Source organism: Lontra canadensis, unplaced genomic scaffold (assembly GCF_010015895.1).
Source record: "Lontra canadensis isolate GAN:19392208 unplaced genomic scaffold, GSC_riverotter_1.0 scaffold148, whole genome shotgun sequence".
Classification (NCBI taxonomy): Eukaryota; Metazoa; Chordata; class Mammalia; order Carnivora; family Mustelidae; genus Lontra; species Lontra canadensis.
Genome location: NW_022631142.1, coordinates 650,463 through 673,576, shown reverse-complemented (window position 1 = coordinate 673,576; position 23,114 = coordinate 650,463). Strand labels below are relative to the sequence as shown.

The following is a 23,114-nucleotide window of genomic DNA, read 5'->3' as shown; positions in this document are numbered from 1 at the left end:
TTCATTTTAGTCACTGCTTCTTCTGCATTTATTCAAATGCTCATGGAGTTTTTCCTCCTTTGATCTATTAATATGTAAATAACTTCAACTTTAAAATTAGCATCCTAGTATTCCCAGAATAAATTCCATTTGGTCGTAATACCTTTTGTTTGTACTTTACGGGGTGTGGTTTGCTGTATTTTGTTTAGGATTTTGACATCTCTCTATGTATTTTTAAGATTTTATTTGTTTGAGAGAGCAAGCAAGCAGGACAGAGGGCATGAGCAGGGAGGTAGGGGCAGAGGGAGAGGGAGAAGCAGACTCCCCTGCTGAGCAGGAAGCCTAACTTGGGGCTCAATCCCAGGACCCTGCGGTAATGACCCGAGCTGAAGGCAGACCCCAACTGACTGAGCTACCCGGGCACCCCTTGACATCCACATTAATAAAGGACTCTGACCTAAAAATTTCCTTTGTTATTTTCTTGTTACTTCATTATTTTCTAATTTTTAAATCTAATGCTTAGGTCATTCATTTTCAATCTCTGTTTTATACTAACTTAAGATAATAAATCATACATTGCCTTAGATGCAGTTTTAACATGTGGTCCCTTCATTATTATTCAGGTTTAAATATTTCATAATTTCCATCATGAAATCTACATTCACCAATGAATTATTTAGAAGTATGTGTGTAAAGCAGTGAGTGGCTACTGTTTCATTAAGAGATTTCTAATTTACACCACTGTTGATAAAGAATGTTATCTATGTGATACTGCGTTTTTATTAAATTCTTTTTCTGTAACAAATATTTTTTCTTAAAGTCTATTAGGTCTCATATTAATACTGTTTCCAAGATTTCTTTTGGCCAACATTTCTTCGCTAACATTTCATCACCTTATTTTTAATTTATAATTATATTATACACATTCAGAAAATGTAATAAAGTGGTATCTATGTACCAATCACAGATATTAAGCAGAAGTTTACATCTTGCCCAAAGGAGGACATTTTCAGTGTCAAATTCATAGAGATGATGCTTGCAAAAAAGCTATTGAATTTAAAGGCAGAAATCAATAGAGTGATTTTTCATAATGAAATAACAAAACAATAGACAGAGGTTATTACAGGATGCAGATCTAAGGGGACAAAAGTGAAGACATTCTTTTTTTTTTTTTTTTTAAGATTTTATTTTTAAGTAGCCTCTATACCCAGCAATGGCTTGAACTCAAAACCCAGGATGAAGAGTTGCACCCTCTACCAACTGAACCAGCCAGGTACCCCCAAAAGTGAAGGCATTCTTGAACTTACACATTAACCTAAAAATACCTTTTTGCATCCACTCTAAGATGGCAATGATTATAAGATGAATCCCAAAGCCTGAGACGTAAGTTATCATTTGAAAAAAATAATGTACAGTCAATGAAATAAGGCACTACCAAAATAAAGCCAGCGCTAGAACTATTAGTAATCCATGATAATACACTGCTGACCTCTCTTATGACGGACTAAAAGAAAAGAGAACAGATGATGTATCCCTCAGGGAAAATCAGTCAACTCTGATGACCAGCACAACTGGTAAATGGAGTACTCACTTCACTGGGCTGGGTAAAAATTGTTACTTGAAGTCACATGTGGATTAACAGTTTTTGAAAATGCACAATACATTCAGCATAAATACTTTGTTGAGTATAATTCACCCTACTTTGGTGATTCCTAAGGCCCTACAGAATTCTTCTGAATCTGAGATTCATTTTATCAATTAATTACAACACTAACCACCAGTCATTAAGAACCTAAGTCCCAAACATTGTGTTGGAATACTTTTTATTACATCAATTAATTTGATATTCATAATTCTATGAGTAAACAATATGATGCTCGTTCCAGAAAATAGGACTCAAAGCTAAATAGCTGAGTTGCCTGAAGACACAAAGCTAGTAAGCCTCAGAATCTGGACTTGAATTCCATTTCATACATGGCTTCTTGTTTGTCTATATTACATAGCACCTTTTTTATACTGCTACATCTCCCTTTTGCAGATTTTTCCTAGAAACATCAATGTTTTATTTTGGCTAATATGGGAAGGAGGGGGTGTCAGGGGGGTGAAATTAGACCCCAGGTCTCACCCAACCTTCTACTTTTCTATTAAGGTGAGGGCACCACCTAGTGGCATACACTTTGCCACCAATATAGTCAAAGACCATAAAAATACTGGGAAGGAAATGGTTTTTTTCACTGTTCTGCTTTCCTCCACTATCTTTTAACAAGCTGGGAATGTCTAAATTAACTCCTATAAATCAAAAATAATAGAGAAGCCTGGTTAACAGTAAGGATTAAACAAGAGTTTTGTAACGAGACAGACACAAATTCAATACCAGATTCAGTATTTACATCATGACCTTGGTAAGTTACTAAAAGTAGCTTGAGTCTGTCTCCTCCTAATGCCATTTACTGAACAGAATTATCATAGAAATTTACATGTGAAAATCATCCAGCACAGTGCTTGATCCAATGAGCTTCCTCAGTAACTACTGATTCCTTTCTCTATTCTTTATTCTTTTATGTAGTCTAAAGCCACATTATGTGTTCTGCTTTGTTTTTAAGTAGGCTCCACACCCACCTTGGGACTTGAATTCACAACCCGGAGATCAAGAGGTGCATGCTCTACCAACAGAGCCAGCCTGGCACCCCTTGCTTTTTCCAGAAATCATACCACACCACTGGCTCATTCTGTGTTTAAGATAACTTCCATAGTTCTTTTCTATGTAAACTACAGTAAAGGTAAATTCCATAACTGTTATTTTTATAAATATACAAAATCAACAATGAGCATTTTTTTGAGTACCTACTTACTATGTACCAGGCACTGTGACAGTGGATGGGAACTCACTATCTGGGTAGGAAAAAGAGAAAAAATATGTAATACCGTGCAATATGTGCTTTCATTGACATATGTAGCAAATGCTGAAATGATAGAAGAGGACAAAGTCTGTTAAAAGGATGTAGATCAGGGGCACCTGGGTGGCTCAGTGGGTTAAGCCTCTGCCTTCGGCTCAGGTCATGATCCCAGGATCCTGGGATCGAGCCCCACATTGGGCTCTCTGCTCAGCAGGGAGCCTGCTCCCCCCCACCCCCCGCCACTTGTGACCTCTGTCAAATAAGCAAACAAAATCTTAAAAAAAAAAAAAAGTATCTCCCTTTAAAGGAGAAAAAAAAAAAAAAGGATGTGGATCAGGAATGCTACACAGAAGAAGGCACATTTTGAAAAGTCTCTAGAAGATGAGCTCACCAGATATGGGCATAGAATTTCTGACGTAAGAAAAAAAAAGAACAGAGAAGTACAGTGTGGACAGTCTGGGATGGATGAAGAAGTGGGGAGAGAGATCTGTGGCACACATCAATGATAGCTCATTAAGTTCACTTGGAATCTAGATAATAAATGCATTACCTATCACCATCACATCATCATCATCATCATCATCATCAATTAGATATGTAACTATGTGCCAAACCCTGTACATAGGTAATTGCTAAGTCTCACAACAACCCTGCAAGTTACAGGTTATCTTCACAGAGGTAAGAAATTTGCCCAATGGCACAAAATCAGTTAAGGGGTACAGCTGAGTGAGATTCCACACCAGGTCTCTGATTCTTTCTACTATACTAGTGGTCCCAAACTTAGCTGCTCAACAAAATCACAAAACAAAATGTTTTAAAAAATAGGTTCTAGACCCTATTCTGAAACAGTGTATCTAAGAGAGTAGGACCTGGGAACCTAATTATAAACAAACTCTCCAAATGATTAACAGGGAAGCTAAATGGACTGCTAAATGCAGTCCAACTTTTTGAAAATACCACAGAGACTCTTAAAACAGACACACATACACACACAACTAATTAACAGCTTCCATCTATGTACCAGGTGCCCAATCCCCACAAAATTCTTCAAGGGTATTATAATCCCCACTTTCAAGAGAAAACTCAAACTCAGGAAGCTTACAGGTAACTTCCCTCTTCCAGTCAACAAGGGCAAAAATAAGATTCAAACATAGGTATGTCTGGTTCTTCTCCATCATGCTGCATGGTAAGCAGAATTCGTAAAAAAAAAAAAAAAAAAAAAAAGACTCTAAATGACCCTTGCCCCTATATAATGTTATACTGTCTTTCCCTTTTGGTGTGGTTAGAAACCTATGAATAGGATGAGATATCTCTGAAGTGATTATATTACAGAATGAGTTATCACTGGAGTGATCAGGGCAAAAGGGAGATTATCTGGTGGCTAATCACAGGAGGCCCCTTAAAAGGAGTGGCAGTGGAGATCCTGTCTCGTAAAAGGAGTGGCAGTGTTTTTCTACAGCTGGTAGCAGAATGGGAAGTTAGATTCAAAGCAACAGAAAGATTGAATGCACCTGCCCTGTCGCCTTGGAGATGGGAGGGGTCACATGACAATATGGACAGCTTTCAGAAACAAAAAACCCAGCTGACAGCTAGCAAGAAAACAAGAACCTCAGTCCCAGAGTCAAGTGCAAATGAATTCTGCCAATACCCTGAAAGACCTTGGAACAGATTCTCCCTTAGATTCTTCTCAGAGCCTCCAGGTAAGAACCCAGCCCAGTCAATACCTTGATTTCAGCCTTGGGAAACCTTAAGCAGAGAATGCTTTTGAAATATCTGGTCTACAGAACTGTGAGATAATAAACAGGTGAAAGTGTTTCTCCCCACTCTCTCCACCTCCCCCCACCAGGCCCCAGAGGATTTTTAATTGTGGTAATATAAGATTTACCATTTAAACATTTTTAAGTGTTCAATTTCGTGGCATTAAGTACATTCATGCCATTGTGCAACCATCATCAATGTCCATCTCCAGAACTTTTTAATCTTCCCAAACTAAAACTAGGTACCCATTAAACACTAACTCCCGGGATGCCTGGATGGCTCAGTCGTTGGGCGTCTGCCTTTGGCTTGGGTTGTGATCTCGGGGTCCTGGGATCGAGTCCCATGTTGGGCTCCCTGCTCAGTGGGGGGCCTGCTCCTCCCCGTCCCACTCCCCTGCTTGTGTTCTTTCTCTGTCAAATAATAAATCTTTAAAAACAAAATAAAACACTAACTCCCCAATCTCTCTTCCCTCCAACCCCTGGAAACTACCATTGTCCATGAATTTGACTGCTTTAGGTACCTCATGTAAGTAGAATCATACAGTATTTATCTTTTTGTGACTGGCTTATTTCACTTAGCATAATGCCCTCAAGATTCATCCATGTTGTAGCATGTGTCTAAATTTCTTTCCTTTTTAAGACTAAATAATATCCCATTGTATGTATATACCTCCCTTTGCTTATCCATTTATCCACTGAATAAAGACTGAGTTGCTTCTAATTCTAGGCTACTGTGAGTAATGCTGCTATGAACATGGGTGCACAAGTATCTATTTGAGTCTGCTTTCAATTTTTTGGGGGGGTATTTATAAAATCATTGTTGTTTTAAGTCAATTCCTTATCTTAAAAACTGGGTAAGTGAAACGAAATAATCAAGCACTTATCCTGTTTTATTTGATCTGCAGCACTGGGTAACCAAATTCATGAAGAGAACTCCTTATAAAATATTTCTGATAAAAATTAGAAATAAATGATGAAATATCATAATTTTGCAACCCCCAGATAAGCCGATGAAGCTAGGTACTGAGCATCAGTAGCTGCTAGTATCAATAAGGAGCAAAAGCCAAATATTATGTACCTCTTGATAAAAGAACACACCATCACCTATAGCCTTACCAAAGGGATGAAACCTGAGTCTTATCTACTCTCTGCATCCAGTTGCCAATTTGCAAGAAAAGCAGAGGGCAGAAGAGTATGGAGAATTACAGCTGTATGCAATCAGTGTATGGAAAACTAAAGGTCCTATTGGATTCTTCAATACATAAATTACAAACAAGAGGTATCAAGTTAAAAAGAAGGGCAAGACAAAGTACAGAATTTAGGAATATAAATTCAAGAAGTGATTACTATTCAACAGCAGTTAATTTAAGAGACAGGGAGGGGCCTGTAATTAAATGAGGAACATAAAGAGGCTTCCAGGGTAGCTGCCAAAATTCTATTTCTTAATCTGGGTTAACCTATTTCTTAACCTGGATGGTAGTCACAAGGGTTAATAATTAAGTTATATTAAAAGAAAAAAATAGAGGCACCTGAGTTGCTCAAGTCAGTTTAAGCGTCTGCCTTTGGTTCAGGTCATGATCCCATTGTCCTAGAATTGAGCCCGGTATTGGGCTCCCTGCTCAGTAGGGAGCCTGCTTCTTCCTCTCCTCCCCACTCAAGCTCTCTCTCGCTATCTCTGCCACTATCTCTGTGGTTTTGCCAAATAAATAAATAAAATCTTTAAAAAAGAAAGAAAAGGGAAGAAAAAAGGAAAGAAAAGAAAATAGTGCTTAAATGTAACAATGAGACAGTGGCCCAAACCCAGACTGAATTCAACTGATGAGCAATCTCAATACAGCTCTGCCAAGGTTGCCCTACTTAGTTAGCTATCTCAAGCCAAGAAACCAGTTAATGCCAGACTGGGTGGTGACTAAGGTCAGTAACAAATGCTTAGAAAAGCAGTAAAACCAAGACGACAAAAGAGAAACCAAGAAAAAAAAAAACAGTAAACAGTATAATAAGCTGAATTTTTAAAAATCTATATGCTATCACATATACAACATCTGCTCAAAATAAGCCTGTCTCATTTCCATCCTGCAAATTCACCATATTTCTATCTCAGCATGGGAATTTTTCCATTAGATTTGTGTCTTTGGGTTCCAGTTTCAAACGGCAAGGTAGGAAGATCCTGAACTCATCTCCTCCCATAAACATACTGAGTCTACAGTTACACATAATAATTTCCTCTTTAAAAAAAAGACCTTGGGGTGCCTGGGTGGCTCAGTGGGTTAGGGCCTCTGCCTTCAGCTCATGATCCCCACACATCAGGCTCTCTGCTCAGCAGGGAGCCTGCTTTCCTTCCTCTCTGCCTACTTGTGATCTCTGTCAAATAAATAATAAATAAAATCTTAAAAAAAAATATATATATATATGAAATAAAATGTGAGGAGTTAAAGAGAGGATCCTAAAAAAAATCCTTGTGATATACAAAAGAATCTACATAAGATCATCAGCTGATTTTTCAACAGAAACTTCACATCACAAGGGAGTGAAATGTTGTATTTGAAGTGCTGAAAGAAAAAACTTCCAACTAAGAACTGTACCCTGCAAAGTTATCATTCAAAAGTGAAGGAGAGTTTTCCAGACAAGTTAAAGATAGAGGAGGTCATCACTAAACTGGCCTTTTAAGCATTATTAAAGTGACATCTTTTAAGCTGAAAAGAAAAGGCACTAACAAGAAAACATGTGGAAGTAGAAATCACATGCATAAGGCTACCACATAGTAAAGGTAATGGATTAACCACTTTTATAGCTATTTTAAAGGTTAAAAGACAAAAGTAGTAAAACTATAATTACAAAAATTAGTTAAGGGACACACAAAATAAAAAATGTAAAATATGACATCAAAAACACAAAACTAGGTGGGGGGTAAATATAGTTTTTACAAAGCATTCAAATTTAAGTTGCTATCAACTTAAAATACACTGCTATATATAAAGGTTGTAATATGTGAACCTCATGGAAACCACAAAGCAAAAACCTATGAGAAAGGAATCTAAACATAATACTAAAGAGAGACATGAAACTACAAGGGTAGAGAGCAAGAAAAGAAAAACCAACAGAAAGAACTACAAAAAGCCCCAGAAAACAATGAACAAAATGGCAATAAATACATACTTATCAATAATTACTTCAAATGTCAATGAACCAAATTCTTCAATCAAAAGACAAGGAGCAGCTGAATGGATAAAACTAGACTCCTTTATATGTCATCTGAAAGAAACTTACTTCAGATCAACTGACACACACAGACTGAAAGTGAAGGGGTGGAAAAGATACTCTGTATAAATGGAAACCAAAAGAAAACTGGTATAGCTACCCTTACATCAGACAAAATGGACCTTAAAACAAAAATTGTAATAAAAGACAAAGAAAAGTATTACATACTGATAAAGGGGTTAATTCAACAATAGGCCATAACATTTGTAAACATTTATGCACCCAACACAGGAGAACCAAAATATATGAAGCAAATACTAACAGGCCTGAACGGAGACACTGATAGCACTGCAAGAATAGTAGGGGACTTCAAAACCCACTTTCATCAATGGGTAGATCATCCAGGCCGAAAATCAATATGGAAACACTGGCCTTAAAAGTCACATTAGACCAGGGGCACCTGGGTGGCTCAGTGGGTTAAAGCCTCTGCCTTCGGCTCAGGTCATGATTTCAGGGTCCTGGGATCGAGCCCCGCATCGGGCTCTCTGCTCAGCGAGGAGCCTGCTTCTCCCTCTCCCTGCCTGCCTCTCTGTGATCTCTTGTGATCTCTCTCTCTCTGTCAAATAAATAAATAATCTTAAAAAAAAAAAAAAGACACATTAGACCAAATGGACTTAACAGATAAATACAGAACATTCTATTCAGAAGCAGAATACAAATTCTTCTCAAGAGAACATGCAACACTCTCCAGGATAGATCACATTAGACCACAAAAGAAGTCTCTATACATTTAAGAAGACTAAAATAATACGAAGCATCTTCTCTGACCACAATGGTACAAAACTAGAAATCAACGTGTAACATTGTGATTTATAAGAAATACATATTTGGTTATTCATAAGACCAATGATATGTTTCTTATATATATTTCATCTTCACCTACACTTTCTGGGTCAAAGCTCCCAAAAACCTTTGGAATTTCTCAGGTGTTGAGAGTGATTAAAGTCTTTTATTATGTAAATGGAGCAACTTTTGGAAACTGCCTAAGGATGGGAGCTGGTTGGGGTGCCTGGGTGGCTCAGCTGGTTAAGCATCTGCCTTTGGCGCAGGTCACGATCTCAGGGTCCTGGGATCAAACCCTGCATCCAGCTCCCTGCTCAGCAGAGAGCTTTCTTCTCCCTTTCCATCTGCCCCTCCCTCCACTTGCACAAGCATGCTCTCACTCAAATAAAAATTTTTTGGAAGTGGGACAGAGGGAGGGATGGCAGCTGTTTGCCAGGAGGAGAGACCATGTGATTAGAGTTGGAACTTTTAGTCCTCCCCACCTCCAACCACAGGTGAGGAGAGAGGTTGGAGGCTGAATCAGCTAATGGCCAAAGACTTAGTTAGTCAATCATGACTCTGCATTGAAGCTTCCATAAAAACTGAAAAGGACTGGGTTTAGAGAGGTTCCAGGTTAGTGAATACACAGAGATGGGGTGGGGAGAGTGGCATTTCTAGAAAGGGCATGGAAGTTCCATACCCTTTCCCCCAATCTTGTTTTATATCTCTTCATCTGGCTGTTGATTCACATCCTTTATCATATCCTTTAGTAAACTGGTAAACATGTTTCCCTGAGTTCTGTGAGTTGCTCTAGCAAATGAATTGAACTTGAGGAGGAGGCTTTTGGAACCTCCAATTTGTAGCTGGTCCGTCAGAACACAGGTAATAGCCTGGGGCTTGCAAATGGTGTCTGAAGTAAGGGGTGGAGAGCAGGCTTGTAGAATTGAACCCTTAGCCTGTGGTGATTTTTCAAACACATCAACCTATGAAATGGAATAGAGAAGCCAGAAATAAACCCACACACATATGGTCAGTTAATTTATGACAAAGGAGCCAAGAACATATAATGAGAAAGAACAATCTCTTCAATAAATGGTGCTGGGAAAACTGGACAACCAAATGCAAAAGAATGAAAGTAGAACATTATCTTACAGCATACCCCAAAATTAACTCAAAATGGATTAAAGACTTGAGCACAAGACCTGAAACCATAAAACTCAGAGAAAACATAAGTGGTAAGCTCCTTGACATTGTTCTGTCTCCAAAAACAAAGGCAACAAAAGCAAAAATAAACAAGTGGGATAACATCAAACTAAACTCTTCTGCACAGGGAAGGACATCAACAACAAAATGAGAAGACAACTTACTGAACAGAAGAAAATATCTGCAAATCACATATCCAACCAAGTTAATATCCAAAATATATAAAGAACCCACATACTAAATAGCAAAACCCCCAAACAACCCAATTTAAAAATGGGCAGAAGATCAAACAGACATTTTTCTAATGGAGCCATGTAGATGGCCAAAAAGCACAGGAAAAGATGTTCAACATCACCAATTATCAGGAAAATGCAAATGAAAACCATGAGACAGCATCTCACATCTCAAAAAGTAAGAAATAACAAGTGCTAGAGAGAATGTGCAGAAAAGGAAATCTTATATACTGTTGGTGAGAATGTAAATTGGTGCAGCCACTATGGAAAACAATATGGAGGCTCCTCAAAAAATTAAACAGAATTATCATATATATTATCCAGCTATTCCACTTCCGGATATTTATTCAAAGAAAAACAAATGAACAAACCAAACTCATGGATATAGAGAACAGATTGGTCATAAGAGTGGAAGAGGGCTGGAAGGTACAAAAGGGGTGAAGAAGTCAACTGTATGGTGATGAATAGTAACTAGAATTACTATGATCACTTTGTAGCGTATATAAATACCAAATTGTATCATACACCTGAAACTAATAATGTTATATACCAATTTTACCATAAAAAAAAAGAAAGAAAGAAAACAAAGGTAAACATCATAATTGTTTTTATGAAGCAACTAAAAAAAAAAAAAAGGGCCAAGAAATAAATAACAAGTGTTGGTGAAGATGTGGAAAAAACAACTCATGCAGTGTTGGTAGAAATGTAAACTGGTGTGGCTGCTACAGAAAAACAGTGTGGAGGTTCCTCCAAAATTAAAAAAACTACCATATGACCCAGCAATTACACTTGTATGTATTTATCTGAAGAGAATGAAAACACTAATTCAAAAAGATATATGTGCCCCATGTTCACTGCTGCAATTTTTACAGTAGCAAAGATATGGAAACTACTTAAGTATCCAGTGATGGATGAATGGATAAAGAAATTGTATTATATATATTTCTTTATATATCTGTGTGTGTGTATGGGTATGCTTACACCCATGCCCACACACATACCTGAATATTATTCAGCCATAAAAATAAATGAAGTTGGGTCATATGTGACAACAGGAAGACCGTGAGGCCATTACACTAGGTGAAATAAGTTAGACAGAGAAACAAATACTGTCTAATCTCTAAAACAACAACAGAAAAAAAACCCACTCTGTATCACATAGATTGTCAACTGCCAGAAGCTGGGGGTAGCCTAGGAGAAATGTTCACTGTTTGGGTTTTTTCTTTTAGTTTCAATAAATTGGAAAAAAAGTTTTAATTTGGTTTCTTTCTCAGTTATTTCCCATTTCTGCCAATTCATTACTGTTAATAAAGGCAGTAATATGTTTACCAAATATATTCACATCTTCAAACACAAACATGCAGAAAAAAGATGGCAGAAAGAAAGCAACAGAAGCCAGAAAAAGACAAGACTACAAAAAGCTGATCTACATGGTTATGATAAAGGTAGACTCATCTTTAGATATAATGGAATACTAGAAATTATACCCCCAATCATGCACTTTTTCTTGCCTTTAGAAACTCGGGACAATGAAGGAACCTGAACAAGCAATTAAAAACAGTGTGAAGCTATAAGCCTGCACTGTCCAGTAAGGAAGCCACTACTTAACCTTATGTGGTTACTGGGCACTTGACATGCATCTAATCTGAACAGAGAGAAGCCATTAAGTATAAAAGACACACTGGATTTTGAAGACTTACTATTTAAAAAAAAAAAAAGGATAAAATATTTCATTAATAATTTTTTACTGTTACATGTTGAATAGTAATATTCTGGAATATGTTGGCCTAAACAAAATACATTAAAATTAACTTCACCTGTTTCTTTTTCCTTTTTTGTAACTGTCCCTCAGAATAATATACTGCTTAAACTATAACTGTAACTATAACTTTAACACAAGCATGCTTAAAGATGACCTTGAGAAAAACATGTACTAGCTGCAGGCCTTTGGTGGAGGAGATGATACACATCCTTGAAGCCCAGCAGCTGGGGATGCCTGGCTTGCTCTGGGCAGAAGGCCGCCCTGCTTCCTTTTTTCGTAGTCTCCCCTGCCTCCGAGAAAGCCTGCTGTTAAAGTAATCCCTTTAAGTTAGCTTGCTCAACTACAAATCCAGCTGCTGGACAGGACACACCTTACTCCTCTTCTTGTTTACCTCATTTACCATGTGACCAACACCTGACTCACATTCCTTCTTGTTGTTACCTACTAGACACACAGCTGTTGTATAACCTTCTTTTCTTCTCCTTTGTTGCTATCTTGTATCTAATAAATATGGGACTGAGGAGTTGGGATTGAGGAGTTGTTCCGGGGGACAGTCCTTCCAGCTGTCGTCCCCTGCTCCCTCTCTCTCTCACAGCTGACTTGTTTGGGCCTCATTCTTCTCCAGTACACCATCAGGAAAGCGGCACTTTTTAAATGTGACTACAACAAAATTTTAAATTATATATGTGACTCACATTATATTTCTGTTGGACATCATTGCTACATAGACCCTTATTAAATCGTGTTGAATAGTAAAAACAAAGCAACTATTAAGTAGGGATTTTTCACAGTTATTCCTACTATTTGCTCTACTACTAACACTATAATTCATTAAGTTCTAACCCTGGTCCCTGACTGTAAAATAGAGATTAAAGAAAAAAAAATCAGTAGCTGCGTTAAGTCATGGATACAACATTAAAACAGCAAGTAAAAGAATGGCATTCTAGTCCTGGTTTTGGCACTGGCTAGTAGTTAAGATGGAGAGATCTTTTTTTTCCGAACCTTCGTTGCCTGTCTCAAAAATTAAATGAGAAAACTAAATTTAGACCTCCGTGATTCCATCAAAATATTTTTTCCCATCAAAATTGGTTTTCATAAAAAGGAATAAATACTCACTCTGAGTCTAACACATCCTCTGCGAGAGCCTCTCATCATTTTGTCCTTGGACTAAAAGAAAACAAAAACATTCAATGAATAAAAAATTATAGACTATATTTAGAATCATCTGGGGATAAAGAAAAAAATTAGAGTAAATACCTCCATTCTTTATCCATATCCTCCATCCCCCTCCAACCTCCCAAATCACTTAAAAGATAGGAATTAGCGGTTTCAAATGAGTATGTTTTAAAGTGGTGGTGAGGACGTTGGTGCACTGTTGGTGGAAATGTAAATTGGTGCAGCCACTACCGAAAACATCCTGAAAAAATTAAAAATCCAAATACCATATGATCCAGTAATTCTACTTCTGGGTATTTACCCAAAGAAAATGGAAACACTAATTAGAAAAGATACATGCACCCCTATATTTATTGCATTATGTACAGAAGCCAAGAAATGAAACCAGCCTAAGTACATCAGCAGATGAATGGGTAAAGAAGATACAGTGTGTGTGTATACACACATATATACACACAGTGGAATATTACTTGGCCATAACAAAGAATGAAATCTTACCATTTGGGACAACATGGATAGACCTACGGGGTATATTGTTAAGTGAAATAAGTCAGACAGAGAAAGATAAATACCTATGATTTTATTTATATGTGGAATCTAAAAAATGAAACAGAAACAGACTCAAAAATACAGAGAACTGGTAGTTGCCAGAGCAGAGGAGGTTGGGGGGGATAGGAAAAATAAGTAAAGGGGATTAAGAGATATAAGCTTCCAGTTATAAAATAAATTAAGTCATGCTGTGAAAAGCACAGCATAGAGAACATAGTCAATAATACTGTAATAACTTTGTATGGTAAGAGATGATAACTATACTTATTGTGATGAGCACTGAGTAATGTATATACACGTTGAATCACTATGTTGTACACCTGAAACTAATACTGAATGTCAACTCTAAAAAAATAAAATGAAAGCCTTTTATAATTACACAAATAAACCTAGAATTTTGTGTGCCTTTAATATAGTATGTTTATTACACTAATTTTAATTCTTCCTCATGCCCCTTAACTCTAGCACAGTGTTTCTCATATTTCAGAGAGTTTGAGAATTACCTAGAGGGCTAAGAATCACCCAGAAGTTTTAAGATTCACCCCCAGTTGATTATGACTCAGGCAGATGGAGGGCCACATTTTGAGAAACATTGCTTTACCTCTTTTCAAGCGCCCAAATATGTCACATTTTTTGCCTCTGAGATTTCTCATCCAGTGTTCCTCAGCTTGGAATGTCCTTGACCCTGATTTTGTCTTGCTGTCACTCATTAACACCTTACCTTACCTATGATTTGGATTCCCATTCCTCTCCCAGAGTCTCCTATATGTTCTCATCATGGCATGTACCATCCTGTGCTGTAATGGCTAATTTACTTGTCTGGTTCATCCACAAGACTGCCTATTCCCTAGGAAGTAGGAATTCTATCTTACACTTCAGAATAGTATCTGGTGCATATTAGATGCTTATTGACTACTAAAATGTTGCTCCCTTACTAGACTGGGCTGAGGAAAGGCTATGTTCTGCATAATAAACCTTATGTTGATATTTAGTAAATATTCCTAAAATTAAATTTAGTCACGTGTAATAAAATAAAATGAATCCTGAAATATAACTAAAGTTTAAAAATATTTAGTACCTCAACAACTGATATTTTTCTGTACTCCCCTAAGCAAGAAAGAAGTAAAATAAGCCAACATCATGAAATTATATTTTAAAGAAAATTGTCCCACTTTTGAGGGATGCCACGGATGCCTTATATTCAATGTACTATACATCACAGGCAAACTGTGAGTTATGATTATAGAGGACTTAATGTACAGCATTTTCTATAGTTAACAATACTGTACAGTATACCCGAAAGTTACTAATAGAGTAGATCTTAAAAATTCTCACCACAAAAAAAAAAGGATTATGTTAACTAACCTACTGTGGTTATCATTTTGCAATATATATATTTATCAAATCATCACACTGTACACTTTAAACTTATACGATGTTATAATCAATTATAACTCAATAAAACTGGAAAGAAAACAAATATTTCTTGGGGATATTTTTATGTCTATATGTCAAAATCTGCCTATCCCTTTCATTGCCTATAGTATTTTCTAAGAATATAGCCTATACCATTTTTTCACTGACTCTTAAACTTATGAATGTAACAATATTATAATGATAAATCAAAGTTGATTCTTTAATAAAGTACTGAGCCACAGGAATTCATGTTCAAAAATGATTATTTTTTAAAAATGATTTTTAAGGGACAGGAGACAGTCTTCTTTATTCCACTTAAAAATACAAGGATTTGGGGTGTCTGGGTGGCTCAGTGGGTTAAAGCCTCTGGCTTCGGCTCAGGTCATGATCTCAGGGTCCTGGGATCGAGTCCCACATCCAGCTCTCTACTCAGCAGGGAGCCTGCTTCCTCCTCTCTCTCTCTGCCTGCCTCTCTGCCTACTTGTGAGCTGTCAAATAAATAAATAAATAAATAAATAAATAAATATCTTTAAAAAAAAAATACAAGGACTCATACATTTTATTAAAAAATTCTCACCAAGCCTTCTGCTTGGGTCGCAATCTCAGGGTCCTGGAATCGAGCTCCGCATTGGGCTCTCTGCTCAGCAGGGAGCCTGCTTCCTCCCCACCCCCCACCCGCCTGCCTCTGCCTACTTAGGATCTCTCTCTGTCAAATAAATAAAATCTTTAAAAAAAAAAAAACCTCTCACTAGCAAGCACAGTCATAAGAGTTCTTTACTAGCAATACAGTTAGCAAAAACACAATTAACAAAAGCATTCCCTAAGCATTTAATAGCCCTTTACTATACTCTAGACTTATCTTCAAAAGTGTCAAGGCATACATAAAAATAGTAATTATGACTAAAAATATCCAATGAGAGTTAGAATACAAATCAAGGTAAGAACCAACACACTCATCCTTAATTCCTCTTTCACTTTTAAAAATATGGTTATAGTGAGCAGGAAAAGAGTATAAGACAGATCCCAGTGATGGTACTATTATTAGGGTTATGAATTATAAAACACTGAAAGAATTGAAAATAATTAAAACAAATATAACTAGGAAACAATCAGACAAGGCCAGAATGTGGAACATCCCACAAAACCGTCCTAGATTCTTTAAAAAGGTCCTTAAAGAAAAAAAAGAAGACTAGCATATAAACCACTATAATACAATGAAAAATAAATTATATGATTATAGGCACGAAGTGCCATGAGCTACAAAAAGCCCTCTGCTGTGGAAAAGGATCAGGGAAGACAATACTGAAGTGACCAGGTTTCAAGTTTCAATAAAAACTTGGGACTTTAAAAAAAAAAAACAGGTTCTAATAAGAAAAGAGGGGAGGTAGGAAGAAGAGGGCATTCCAATCCAAGGGAACACCACCAGCCAAAGCACAGGTACAGAAAACTCTACACACAAATCATTCATAGGAGAGTATATTTACAGACCCAAACACAGAGTGCAAAAAGGAACATGAAGAGAGACGAGGCTGAAAAGGAGATATGGGAACCAGATTCTGAAGAACTGAAAAAAATACTGAGTTGTTAAGAAAATCAAATTTTATTCAATGGTTAAAGGAGAGCTACTGAGGATTTTTTAGGAGGGTAATTACATTCTCAAAAGGTGTATTTTAGAAAAGTAACACTGTTATATATAAGGACTTGAGCAAAAGAATGATGGTGACATCTGCAATCGCAGCACCATCAGTACATTCTCACTGATGCCCTCTGTGTGACAAGCACTTTAGATACAGTAGACCTCGAAAGACTTGGCATGGTAAGAATTACTCATATATTACAGATGAAAGTGACACCAGGGAGATCAAGTAATTTTCAATATTACATATGTAAAATGTAGCAGAGTTTGACACAGCAGGCACAATTTGTAATGGCTGCCCTGCAAATCATTCCCCAGACCAAAATCTGCTGTTAGCCTGGCATCCTCTGCCACAATGGCACAGGGTCCTCTCATTCTCTCTACTCAGTTCTAATATGCACCTAAAGGGAAGCCAGTGTGATTATGTCCCCCAAGTACAGTGAATGCTGAAGGGGTGGTGTCATGGGACCCACTACCCCACAAGGCAGAATAGAGTCCTTTCCCAGGACGTTTTTCTCCTGGAGCTGAAGAAGAGCTCTTCCTATCTGTTCCTGAAGCTCTGAGATAAAGTTGCCATGAGACATGTGCCTTCTACATGAAGAAAGAAGGAAAGAAAGCCTACACGGTGAGATGAGACATAAGAGGTAGGGAGTCCTAGCTGCCAGTGTCCAGCTACACCCTCACCTGAGGCAAACCTGCCTAAGCAAATGCAACTCACTGAATATCAGGGTTTTGTTTTGTTTTGTTTTATTTTAATGAATACAAGTAGCTTCTGCTAATCCAAAAAGGCAAGGCAGACAACCCCACTCCAGTAATCTTCCTTCCAAATGTTATTTTACCAATGTTCTGAGCCTTACAACAAATTTTTAACAGGTTGGAACAGTCATACAACCTATAACTTAGATGAGGGGCGCCTGGGTGGCTCAGTCGGATAAACGTCTGCCTTTGGCTCAGGTTGTGATCTCAGGGTCCTGGGATCAAGGCTCCCCTCTCCCGCCCCCAACAATCAGGCTCCCTGTTCAGTGGGGAGTCTGCTTCTTCCTCCCCCTCTGCTCCTCCCCCTTACTCATGTGCTCACATGTGCTCTCTCTCAAATAAATACAATCTTTAAAAAAAAAAGCCAAAGACCTATAATTTAGATGAGTTCCCTCTTTCTGCCTCCAGGTACAAAGTCAAGCACCCCAAGAAAGGATCACTCTGAAATGGATGCTACAGTCTTTTAGGCTGGATGAGGACTCCCCCATGAAGTAGGGAGATATACAGCTGATGTTCTACTCCCTAAGGGGCTAGAGGACTAGCAAAAATTTTTGGGTTTTGTGGTTGCATTTGCTGGTTTCTCATATTTATTAACACAAGGGCAGTGGGGCCTGTTACAATAAGCCATGCAATCAAAAATTATTTTTAAGGGGCACCTGGGTGGCACAGTCAGTTAAGTGTCCAACTTTTGACAGGCTAAGGTCATGATTTCAGGGTGGTGATACAGAGGCCCCTGCCAGGCTCCTTGCTCAACACTGAGTCGACTTGAGATTCTCTCTCCCTCTCTCTCTCTGCCCCTCCACTGTGCGCACCTTCTCTCTCTCTCTCAAAATAAATAAATCTTTAAAAATTATTTTTAATAATCCTAGGCTAATTAGCTAACCCCAAGGTATGGATTCAGATTATTAATTCATATTAAGATTTCAAAGTAGGGGTGCCTGGGTGGCTCAGTGGGTTAAAGCCTCTGCCTTAAGCTCAGGTCATTATCCCAGGGTCCTGGGATTGAGCCCCGCATCAGGCTCTCTGCTCAGCAGGGAGCCTGCTTCCTCCTCTCTCTGCCTCTCTGCCTACTTGTGATCTCTCTCTGTCAAATAAAATCTTTAAAAAAAAAAAAGATTTCAAAGTAAATTACCACAAATACAATATAATGCTGCCTGTAATAGACTGTTTGTCCCCCAATATCCATTCTCCTCTCTTCTTCCTTTCCATAATAAAATCCTCCACCCCCAAGTCTTAACTGAACACATGGTTCTCCTGATGGATATTACATTCCCAGCCTCCCTTTCAGCTAAGTATAGCCATTTATCTATATAATAGCCAGTGGACTATGCAATGTATGCAACACATTGTGGCTTTAAAAGGAAACTGCTTGCAGGCCACCTAGCTGGCTCAGTCAAAAGAGCGTGATCTTGGGATTATGAGTTCAAGCCCCATGTTTGGTGCAGAATTACTCTAAATCAGTCAGTCAGTCTTTAAAAAAAAAAAAAAAAAAAAAAGGAAACTCCTCTTTTTAAGAGCACATGGAATGCTCTCCAGGACAGACCAAATATTAGGCCATAAAACAAGCCTCAATAAATTTGAAAGGATGGGAATAATACAAAGTATGTTCTTTAATCATGATGTGTTAAAAGCAGAGCTCAGTTAACAAAGGGAAATTTGGGAAATTCAAAATGTGGAAATTAAGTGACATACTCCTAAATAACTAATGGGTCAAAGAAAAAAAAAATCAGAAGGGAAATTAGAAAACATCTGCGATCTGAAAATGGAAACAACATACCAAAACTTTCAAGAGACAGTGAAAGCATTTATAACTGTAAAAGATCTGAAATCAATAACCTAACTTTACACCTTAAGTACACAAAGTAGGGCAATTAAACCTAAAGCAAGCAAAGAAAGGAAATAATAAAGGCTATAAAAGTGTAAGCAAAAATAAATGAAAATAGAAAATAGAAAAACATAAAAAAACTTAATGAAACCAAAGGCTGGTTCCTTGAAAAAGATCAACAAAATGGACAAAACTTTAGCTTTACTAACCAAGGGAAAAGGAGGAGTCAAATTAGTAAAATCAGGAATAAAAGAAGAGAGACATTACTAACAACCTTACAGAAACAAAAGGAAAGCTAAGGTAACATGATGAATAACAAATTAAATAATCTAGATGTGACAGACAAATTCAAGAACAAACTGTCACAACTAACTAAAGAAGACAAAAAAAATCTGAATAGGCCTCCAAGAAGTAGAGAGATTGAATTAGTAATGGAAAAACTTTTCACAAAGAAAAGCCTAGGCCCAGGCTTCACCGATAAATTCTATCAAAGTTTAAAGAATTAACAACAACTTTTCATTCTCTTCCAAAATTTTAAAAGAAGAAAGACTTCCCAACTTTCTCTATGAGACAAGTATTATTCTGGTACCAAAACCAGACAAAAGTATCACAAGAAAAGACCAACATCTACTGTGAATTAAGATGCAAAAATCCTCAGCAGAATACTAGCAAACCAAATCTGCCAACATGTAAATAGGATTATACAGCTAAACTATTATGCTCTAAATGTGTGTACCCTCCCCCTTCCAAATTCCTATGTTGAAATCTTAACCCTCAAGATGATGGTATCAGGAGGTGGAGCCTTTGGAACAGCCCTCATGAATGGGATTAGTGCCTTATTAAAAAAAGACCTAAGAGAGCTCCCTTGCCCCTTCCACCATATGAGATTACAGTGAAATGATCATCATCTAAGAAGGTCCTCACCACAGACACTGAATCTACCAGCACCTTGATCTTGCCTCCAAAACTGTGAGAAATAATTTCTGTTGTTTATAAGCTACCCAGTGCATGGTATTTTTGTTATAGCAATCCAAACACACTAAGACAATGACCAAGTGGAATTTATTCTTGGAATGCAAGGTTGAGTCAACACATGAAAATCAATATACTATATTATTAAAACAAGGAACAAAAATGACATGATCACCTCAAAAACAGGAAAAGCACTTGACAAAATCCAACATTCTTTCAGGATAAAACCACTCAAGGAATAGAAGGTAACTATTCTATTTCATAGAAGGACATCTATAAAAACCCACAGCTAATATCATACTTACTGGTATCGGACTAAAAGCTTTACACCTTTACACCTAAGAGCAGGAACAAGACAAGGATGTCCTCTCTCATCACTCCTATTCAACACTGTACTAGAGGTTCTAGCTGGGAAAATTAGATAAGAAAAAGAAATAAAAGACATTCAGACTGGAAAGGAAGAAATAAAATTATTTGAGATGACAGAACCTATATATAGAAAATCCTAAGGAATCCACCAAAACACTATTAGAGGTAATAAATGAGTTCAGCAAGTTTATAGACTACAAGACCAATATATAAATTGGTCTTATATATTGGTCAATATATAAATTAGACTACAAGACCAATATATGTAATTGTGTTTCCTTTTTTTTTTTTTAAAGATTTATTTATTTAGTTGAGAAAGAGACAGAGACAGAAGACAGTGGGGCGGAGGGAGAGAGAGGGAAAGGGAGTCTTAAGCAGATGAGCAGTTGAGCACAGAGACCAACTCAAGACTCGATCCCACAATCCTCAGAGAGATCACAACCTGAAATGAAACCAAGAGTCAGATACTTGTACCACCCAAGTGCCCCAAAAATCAACCATGTTTCTATATTCTTAGAACAAAAAAATTTAAAAGTGGAATGAAAAAACAATTTCATTTATAATGTCAAAAAGAATTTAAATACTTAGTAGTAAATTTAATTTTTAGAAGTACAAGGCTTGTACAATGAAAACTGCAAAGCACTGTTGAAGGAAACCCAAGAAGACCTAAATAAATGGAAAGACATCTCATATTGATGGAGTGGAAGACTTGATCTTGTCACAATGGCACTATTCCCCAAACTGATTTACAGATTTCATATAATCCCTATCAAAATCCCAACGGTCTTTTTTTACAGAAACTGATAAGCTGATACCCAAAGAGCCAAAACAATCTTCAAGAAAACAACAACAAAGTTGGAGGACTCACAATTCTTAGTACAAGAATAATAAAAAGCTACAGTAACAAAGACAGTAATTAGAACAATGAAACAGAATTGAAAGTCTAGAAATAAACTCATACAGCTATGGTCAATTGATTGACAAGGATGCCAAGACTATCCAATGGGGAAAAGAATAATCTTTCTAACAAAGAGTACTGAGACAACTGGATATATCCCTGTGCAGAAGAATAAAATTGGACCCCCACCCTATACCATATAAAACCATTAAACTATTAATAATAAACTAAAATTATGAAACTCTTAGAAGAAAACACAGGTGTAATTCCTTGTGACCGTGGATTATACAATGGTTTCTTAGGACACCAAAAGCACAAGCAACAAAAGAAAAATAAATTGAACATCAAACTTAAAAAAAAAAAAATTATGCTTTTCAAAGGACACTATCAAGAAAGTAAAAAAAAAAAAAAAAAAAAAACAGGGGCGTCTGGGTGGCTCAGTGGGTTAAGCCTCTGCCTTCAGCTCAGGTCATGATCTCAAGGTCCTGGGATGGAGTCCCGCATTGGGCTCTCTGCTCAGCGGGGAGTCTGCTTCCCTTCCTCTCTCTCTGCCTGCCTCTCTGCCTACTTGTGATCTCTCTCTGTCCAATAAATAAATAAAATCTTAAAAAAAAAAACAAAACACAAAATGTAAGAAAATATTTACAAATCATACATATGATATGTATGAGGAATATATGAAGAACTCTTCTAAGAAGAACTCTTATAATTCAACAATAAAGACAATGTAACTTAAAAATGAGTAAAGGATTTAAATAGATATTTCTCTTAAGAAAACCAAATTAACAAGATAATTTCAGCCAGTGATAAATGTTAAGAAGAAAATAAAGCAGAATGATGATCAGAAAGCTGTTGTGGGGAAGAGGGGTTCTACTTTAATGTAGATGGTTTGGGAAGACTCTTGGGAGTTTTATCTGAACTGAGATTTGAACAAGAAAAGCCTCAAAGTAAAGAATCTGGGAGGGAAAGTTTCAGGCAAAAGGAATAGCAGGAAATGATTCATCAGTAAGCTTGTTCTCCCGTTCATTCTCAGCAAGGGTTATTTCAAATTTTCTCCATTCTCCCATCATGCATACTCCCTCTGCACATTTCCACTTGGCTTTCTCACAGGCATTTCAAACTCAACATTATCTGAAACCAACTCGTGATTTTCTCTCTCAAATCCTATCTTTCATCCATCCAAACTCCCCCCCCCCATTTCTGTCTCCTAAAAATTTCTCACATCCTTCCATTTAACTTCATCTCCACTGTAACCACCCTAATCCAGTCCTCCATAATCCATCCCCTAGGCCACATCACCTTCTAACTCCTCTATATCTACTCCCCCTCTCCTCTAATCCTTTTCCGTATAGGAGCCAGAAGAATCTTTTCAAAACAAACTTGAGCAGATCACTACCTTGATTAAAAACAGAACAAGCAAGCAAAAAAATATTTCAAGGCTCTATATTGCTCTTAGGATAAAATCCAAATTTCTTCATTTATCCTCTACAAAGACCCTCTTTGTTCTGGCCCCTAGTCGATCTCTAAAGTCCCCATTATCCCTGTACTCCAGCCACACTAACCTTTCACTCCCTGAACCAGCCAAATGCCTTCCTGCTTTAGGCCCTTTACACAGACTGTTCCCATTACCTGAAGTGCTTGCACTCATCTATCTTCACTTCATTAA

At 37.3% G+C, this 23,114-nt stretch overlaps 1 protein-coding gene across 5 annotated transcripts in view; it reads right to left on the bottom strand.

Moving 5' to 3' along the window:
* The window catches only part of OSBPL9 (oxysterol binding protein like 9), a 172,436-nt gene that overhangs the window by 127,787 nt on the left and 21,535 nt on the right, over positions 1-23,114 (bottom strand). For all 5 annotated transcript variants that reach the window (XM_032844208.1, XM_032844206.1, XM_032844205.1 and 2 more), the window contains exon 2: positions 12,968-13,018. In XM_032844208.1, coding sequence (XP_032700099.1) covers positions 12,968-13,018 — 51 coding nt within the window. The remainder of the gene's footprint in view (positions 1-12,967; positions 13,019-23,114) is intronic.